This window comes from Etheostoma spectabile, chromosome 5 (genome assembly GCF_008692095.1).
Source record: "Etheostoma spectabile isolate EspeVRDwgs_2016 chromosome 5, UIUC_Espe_1.0, whole genome shotgun sequence".
Classification (NCBI taxonomy): Eukaryota; Metazoa; Chordata; class Actinopteri; order Perciformes; family Percidae; genus Etheostoma; species Etheostoma spectabile.
The window spans coordinates 11,534,506-11,542,635 of record NC_045737.1 but is presented as its reverse complement, the minus strand read 5'-3'; the positions used below and the strand labels follow the sequence as shown (position 1 = coordinate 11,542,635).

Below are 8,130 nucleotides of genomic sequence, written 5' to 3'. Positions count from 1 at the left end.
AATCTGTAACGCTTAATGATTTTGTGATCACTCAACTGAAAAAGTATGATCCTTGTGGGCGAAAATCCTTTTCAGCTCGTCTCCTTGGCCTATGACTGCTTCCATTTCACCAGGAGGGCTAGCGAGGAAACCAAAAAACCAACATCACAATTTCCTAAAGCCTAATTTTATATTTAGATAGATCGATAGTTTATTGATCCCAAGAAAAATGGGAAATTCCGGTTTTACAGCAGCAAAATCCGTCACAAAGCACAGAATATAAATGAAATACTAGGAAAAATGTACATACATACAATATACATGAAATAATAATATGAATAAAATAAAAGAATACACATTTGAATATGTACAGGATGAGAAAACAAATGTGCAACTGCTTAAATAAGATGTATACTAAATGTAAATAAATATTATTTAATTTATTATATTTTGTCTGACCAATAGTCCAAAATAGGGGTGGGACCAGTGTGCTCATTCATTTCATTAGTACAAATGGGTCTAAAAATGTTTTAAAATAAACATACAAAATCTAACAAACTAACTAAATCACGCATGGAAATGTACAGAAAACTTTTTAGAATCAAATCGTTGGCCTCTAAATCAAATTGTGAGGTGCCAAGCTAGAAATCTTTTTATTTTTTTTTTTTTTTTTTCCTCTCGTCCAAAACCTCAAGGTATTTGGTTTACTATCACATTAGCCAAAGGAAACAGTAAACACTAAAAAAAAAAAAAAAAAAAGTGTGATATATATAAATAGTGATAAATCGACCACCAAAATAGTTGCTGATTATTTTTTTTTTGGCGTTTGGTTAATCGATTGTCTGAGCACACCAAAATAGTAAACAGTTCTCATAATACACTTTAATAGCACAGCCTTCTATTCAAAGCCTCAAATGACTAAAGTTTAATCAACACCTTTAAAAATTTTTAACCGCAACAACTAAAGATAGGATGTCAGATTTATTGCAATGCTGTTGTATTCCACTACATTAGTTTTAGCTGGGTGTACTCAACTGAGTCATGAGCCAATAACCTGTCCAGGAAGTTTGGATGCTGCCTCTTGTAGTTTTTGATATTTTTTAATACACTGATCCAAGCAATGGCGGCATAATGCTGCCCCAGTGTGTTTTTTTTTTTTTTTTTTTTTAGATGTTGGCATTCTGTGAGTATAATCTGGTGACGTGACAGCGTCAGTAGTAACTAAAAAATCAATATTAACGGTTTTTATGAGTTTCTTCAGTTTTGTTTGGAAGGTTAGGATTGATTTGGATACAAATTATTATACCATTGCAAACCAGTAAGCAATAATCTATCATAGATTTGCCAACTATTTATTTTTTGAGGCAGCAAACAAACTGGAAGCCATTTGATATTGGTTTGATTATTATTTTTTTTTTTTTTATGGGTATTGGCACCTGGCCAACAGTATTTTAGTGCGATGTGAGGTTTCATTAAACTGGTCCTTTTGGTTTATGGGAGCAGCAGTTGCAGTCTTTAAACCTCATCAGTGGCCAATTCAGCACAGCCCACTTATGCTCACCACCACTGTGTTGTTTGTCTTGTCCGCTCTGCCGCATACTTTTCCCATCCTTTTACTTCCCATTATTCACCATTACTGCTTTTATGATGCAAAAAGGGAACGTTTACTCAAAATTAGCGGGGTGCTTGGTCCATAATGGCAACTCTATAGTAGAAGCTCATGGAAGTTATTGACACCCCCAGAGGCTGGGAAACTTTTGGGCAGCTGCTCCCTGTCATTATCACACAACGGCACTTACTTCTGGACTCCACCGCAATTAAGAAACCCTAATGATGTTGAGCCCAGTAACCCTGCTAATTGGCCCAGCCTGTTAATGACTTACCGGGTCTGCACTACGTGTCCCAAACACTTGTGGAATGTGCAGCCAATGGAATGTGCCAGTGTCTGGATAGATTTAAGGGAGTAGGATGGCTGATGTCCTAGATCCACTGTACTTGGGTCTTTTTTTTGTAGTTTTGCTCCTCATTTGCTTTATTACTTTTTTTCTTTTTTTTTTTTTTTTTTTGAAACTCCATTACAAACATTGCATATTATAAGACTTATCACTTTATTTCTAGACAATGAGTAATTAGCAGAACATGTACAGTCTGCCTTATCTGATATGCAGTGCACTCTGAACTTTGTATTGAGATCATTGGCTTTTAACCCATATACCAAAAACAAGGTAAGGCTGTAATTGCTTGCATTACAATGATTCGATCTATTGTGCTTAATGTTTTTATGCCTCTGCATGACTTTGCTTTTTTCTACTAAAGTACGCATAGGCTTTGTGTGTCTTTTTAAACTCGACTTGACTCTCTAAGTAACTACCTCACAAGAGTTCCTATGTGTGAAAACACATATAGCAAATAAAGTTCTTGATATTTTGAAATGACAGCAATGACTGGTGATGAGAATTACCAAAAAGTCCAAATTAAGGCGTATACTTGATGAACTGGAAAACAAATCCAGCATGGTATTGTGTGTCTGTAGAATGCAACAGTTAACTATTAGGTGTAATTTCTGCATTTACTGTCAGAGTTTGATGCAATAAGCTTTGTTTGTGTTGGGAGTTGAGCAACAGATTTAAAATTGTTTTGGGTGTAGACAAATGTTTTTGAGGGAGAGGCAGTCTATACTTAAAATAGCTGATTCCGTTGTTTATATTGGTGTAACAAATAATATGTAGTTGCACTAAGATCATCAGCTAAAAAAAATGCCGGTTTTGTGTGTGCTGTAAGTGCTCCACTTATCATCACTACACACCGCAAAGCTTGTCTCCCCATGCTGTCATGCAACAGACGAGCTTCATCAGCAGCTATAAGCGGAGTCTGAGCAAACTGATGCGTAAATCACAGGTTATCAGGTCAAAGTGTCATCAGAATAACTATTCCAATGCTTTAACGTGTATTCTGCTCCAGTTTTGGCCCACTGATATTTCAGAACATAATGTAAACGGTTAGTTTAGTCCTCCAAATGTCTTGTTTATTCCATAACTTAAAGATATTTAGTTGACTGTCACAGAAGAGTGAAGAAACTAGAAACTCAAGGAGACCGACACTGAGTGACTTGTTGATAGGAATACCCAAACACCTGCAGGAACTATGTGGTAGAGCAGTAACAGTCAAGCAGCATGAAGCTGTATTGCCCATCCAAGAGCCGAGAGCACACGATATTTACTCGAATGGATCGTCATTTTTAATTTTACGCAGATGAGCTCCTGCATGAGGTTTTAACGACTGCTGGAAAAACTTTGCCACAGACAGTAGCACACATTGTCAACACCAATAAGGATTTTGCAATATGTACTATTTTGAAAGCTCAATCGTCACCAATACTTAAAGTTCTACATCTGGGGGAGCTGTTACTTGACTTTCTTGTTGTCTAGCCGTGTAGATCTGTGATGGATTAAAGTAATTAACAAACGCTCAACAAAATCATGATGCATGACCTACAACATGATAGTCAGTGCTGACTGTCAACCCCCGAATATCATTCTAATGAAGTGATTTCTCCCATATGGAAAATCAAACAGGCCCGCGGAGGATGTTACAGTATGATGTGTTCTTTCTTAATATTGCATTAATGTCATTCCAGAACAATCTGTCTACAAGATAATAGAAACAATAAACTCATATGGTTTCACTATACATTGGCGTCTCCAATGGTTTGACTTTTAAACACTAGATTGGACAAATTACCAACAGACTTTGTGGAAAGCAAAATCTATAACCTACATTTCCATGCAAACCCTAACCGTACAAGCAAAATATCCTTGACGGACCAATGGAAACAACTGAATTGTTAGACGACTTTGTATAAACAGCCCATTCTTATAAACAAGTTTTTAAAGGGCTGCCATACTTGATGCCGTGTATCATGCCACACCACAGTTTACATACACATTGTACACCACGGTTACAGAGAAACTCTACGAAGCGCTCCGCTCCTCGTGTGCTTGCACAGCTTTTTGTTTGCGTTTGGGTTCCCTTGTCCCAAAAAAGCATTTGGATTTAATAACTCTTTTGCTTTGTAGGCACTTTAGCATTGTTTTGTGTCACATTGCATGTGTCTTTGGTTTTGGATTCTTCCCATTCCTTTTGATGTGGTAACACCATCCTTGTCAAGGGGACTTAGGCCAGTGGAAGTTAAGTGTAGCTGGAGACGAATGGCGGCTTATGCAAATGTCCACTGTCTTCACTTGTTGGATCCAATATGCAGCCTTGCCAGGGGGGACACGGGACTCCGAAAACCGTCAGCCGTTCAAATGTTTATGTCCCACATGTTACTCACACACAATCTCATGCTCCCTGTGTCCTATTTATTTATTTTTTCTTCTAGGGTTTTGACAAGAGTGTGTGTGCTGACTGATCACTAAATGGCGCTGACGGTGAACCTTATCGGTCCTTCACCATGGGGCTTCAGAATATTTGGAGGAAGGGACTTCAAGAAGGCCATAACTGTATCAAAGGTACTCCCGACCCTGTTTTTAAAACTTGTTACACCTTATCAAACCATATCCTCTTGTTTTTGTCGAAACCCGGCCTGTGATGGCATGTCATGCAAAGTCAACTTCCTCCTCACTACGTTGCTTTTCTTGTCTTTGTTTGTGTCCACGGGCTGCTTCGTACCTATTTCCTTGACTACTGAACCCGTTAGAAGAGAATGGAAGTAGATTACATTAGAAGGAAACCACTGATTACAGTTACAGTGGAAGTTGAGGTGGGAGGTGAGGGGTTCCTGATCCCAGAATGCAGTCTGTGAATGTGGATTTGTGTTTCTTTGCCAACTTGCATGCATAAGTAAATTCCAAGTTAGTGTTTTAAAAAAAAAAAAAAAAAAAAAAAAAAAAAAAATCTAAAAGTGGAAGATGGAATAAAAGAAGTGGAAAGGTTACCACTGTAAGCAGACGGCACACAGTAAACACTGCCAGAAAAGAACTTCTGCATGCCAGAGACGCCCAGTTCTGCCCATTCTGGTCCTACAGCTCCACGTCGGCTTGTTTTCCTCCAGTTAGACTTCCCTTAGTACAGATCATTAAGGATGAATTATGGCAAACTCATGGCATGGCACCAGTGCTTGAGTCTTTGACAAAAGCTTTTATTGTTTGACGCCTCCTGACAACTTGTGCTAGAAAAAAAACAAGGTCTTTCCATGAATACGTCTGCATTACGTGGGATTGTGTTACTGCTAACCAGTAAACAACGCCAGCAAATCAAACAGGTTCTCTGGAGTGACCGGGACTCCTGAGAGAGAACCTTGCATCACTGAAATTGGTTCGCAAAGCCCAGTTTGAGAAACTGCTGGTCTCGCCCCACCAACACAGTTGGCCCATCTCAAGGGGTTTGCACTTGGCGCAGAGACGAGATAGATGCCCTTGTTTAGTCCTGTTGGCCTGAAGGATAGCGTGCCCCCATTTTCACTCTGGCACCGACGCTGTAAGAGAACCCCCAGCTGCTCTTAGTTTATGTGAAACCAGGCATGTCCTGATCAGAAAAGGCACGCAATATTGTGGGTCACCACAGCAACGCTTTATTGCCTCTTGAGTGGGCCCACAGATATGGCACCTCTGCCCCTCTTGCTTGGCTAAACTGACAAACCGTATGTTGACTGGCACTCTTTGCATCCACTTTTCCTCTAGAGATGTAAAAACAAGCCTTTTATCCTCTATGATTGGCTCATTATTTGTTTTGTTTTGCATTCTTTGTTTAATTGTCTCTCTGGTTTTAATTCTGCAGCGAGCACTGTTTGTGGCAAATGTCATACTTCTCTCTAAAGTTTAAGCGGCATCAGCCTCCTCATTTCGCTTTTTTTTTTTTTCTTTTTTTTTTTCTCTTCTAGCAAGCCTGTGCGTCTGGGTGTGTACTGTATGCCTGGGACACGGGAACCGAGCTGAAAGCCATGTTGCGCCCCATTAGTGTGGAATTCCCTCTGATGTTGTGGTATAGCATTGGCTTTGACATGTGGTGAGGCTTGTTGCAAAGGTCAGCCCCAGTCAAACCATCAAGTAGTGTCACATTAACGACTTCTCAGCCAAAGGCTGTCATGAATCTGTCCGCTGACGACCAGCACGGCATTGTTCCATGTGTGTGAAACGCAGAGGGAGGGAGGGAGAGAGAATATGAATGATGAATTATGGCAAAAGTGTTTCTCATTTACTCATTCATTATTACTGAAGGTCAGCCACTGACAAATTGTCCACACAGCCTGAAGACACACAGCTGTCTATACTCGCCAGATGGATAGCATCCACAAAGTGTTCAGAGCAGGACCTGGGACCAGTAGGACATAACTGGAGCTCATTCTTCTGTCAACAGGTCAACGGTGGCAGCAAGGCAGAGAAGGCCAACCTGCAACCTGGTGACATCATCTTGGAGATCAACAGGGAAAACACGGCGGACATGCTGAACGTGGAGGCCCAGAACAAGATCAAGAACTCCAAGACTCAGCTGCAGCTGGTGGTGGAGAGGTACGCTGACATGCAGCTCTGCCATGCAAACAAATAGTCCTGCTGCCATGACTTGTAGTTTTATGTCATCCATACAGTATGTTTATGTTGGATTTGTAAGCATAAACTGCATACAGTGCCATGCAACCTTCTGCAGCATAGTTCCCCATATGAATACCCCTAATCTTCTGTGTTTTGTGCCGAGACCAAAGTTGCTAGAGCTTCCATCTCTTTTTTTTTTTTTTTTCACACTGTTTTTAACTTTATCATGCAGGCACTGTACAAACTAAAACAAGTGATTGTAATCAGGGGAAATGCCAGCATACGAGTGCCACATTGTTCCCTTTCCTGGTCCTTCTTCATAAACGTTGTTTATGAGATTTGCCAAGACCTTGTTTGGATGATGGGGATTTGGCTACTAAAGACGTTTTTTCCTTTGAGAGAGGACTGCTCTTGGCTGGCGTTTTAGATTAAAGGTCCTCCCTAAATTCTCATTTCTTGTCACTGTTGCCCCCCACCCCTTCTCCCTTTATACACATGCACGCACGCACACACACGCACGTGTGCTTTCACATGCATCCTCCTTGGATGTCCCATGTCCATGTGAGTGAATTTTTCCCTGCTGACCTCATGTCTCCTACCAAGCCAGAAACAACACCATAACGTCTGGCCTGCCCAGGACAATGCCACCATGTACTTCTGCCCTGTCTTTAATCCCACTCTGTTAAGAGTCGGCGGGTTGCGGCACCAAGACTTTTATGTACCTCACAGGCTTCTGTCTTAATACCTCTCAACATGTATATTACCTTCAGGCAAGCTTTTAAGAGTCCTAATTGAGTAGCACAAATCTGTAACATTTTATTTGTTCTGTGCTTATTTGAGAGTGCTCCCTTTTTCCAGCTCAACATCTGGTTGGCAGTTTATTCTCATCAAGCCAGCAGCGATGTGGCTACTGGCCGTTATCCCACAGATGGTGTTGCCCACTGGAGGGAGCTGGCATCAGCGCATCATCAGTGCTTTTTAGGCGTACATGTCTGCTGTTCTATGCAGAGGGTGTGGTTTATTGTTCAGGTCCATTCAACATGTTCAGCCCAGACATTTGCTAACTGGGGTTATTTTTACATAACAAAGTAGAGTGACTTGGTGAGAAAGTTAGGATAGTATTAGTCTATATCGATAATGTTTCATTTCTGGGATTGACAGGTGCCGCCGGAAGTCCTTCTGCTTTCTTTGTGTTGGCATTCTAAACTCATGTGGTTTTATGATGACAATGGTTAACTGCTCCTCAGATACGGCTGGGCAGTATACCAATAAATGAGGCTAGATATTGTCTATATTTTTGGGTATCGTAATCTCACAAAAGTGTTGTCTTTTCCTGGTTTTATGGCTGTATTACAGTGAAGTCATTTCATTTTGTCAACTCACCAGACTAGCGGTTTTATGATTTGCCTTTCCGCACTTATTCATTATATCCACATTACTGATGATTATTAATCACAAATCTCACCGTTTTAAATATTTTGTAAAAGCACCAATAGTCAACCCTACAATATCACCACAATATCGATATTGATGTATTTGGTCAACTATATTGTGATATTTGATTTTCTCTATATTGCCCAGCTCTATCCTCAGATCTCTGCAGGGTAAATCCAGACAGCTA

The 8,130-nt window shown here is 40.4% G+C and overlaps 1 protein-coding gene across 2 annotated transcripts in view; it reads left to right on the top strand.

The window, feature by feature from the left end:
* The window catches only part of pdlim2 (PDZ and LIM domain 2 (mystique)), a 38,646-nt gene that overhangs the window by 5,088 nt on the left and 25,428 nt on the right, over positions 1–8,130 (top strand). For both annotated transcript variants that reach the window (XM_032517033.1, XM_032517034.1), the window contains exons 2-3: positions 4,361–4,490; positions 6,337–6,488. In XM_032517033.1, the coding sequence (XP_032372924.1) occupies positions 4,398–4,490; positions 6,337–6,488 (245 nt within the window). In that variant the 5' untranslated portion in view covers positions 4,361–4,397. The remainder of the gene's footprint in view (positions 1–4,360; positions 4,491–6,336; positions 6,489–8,130) is intronic.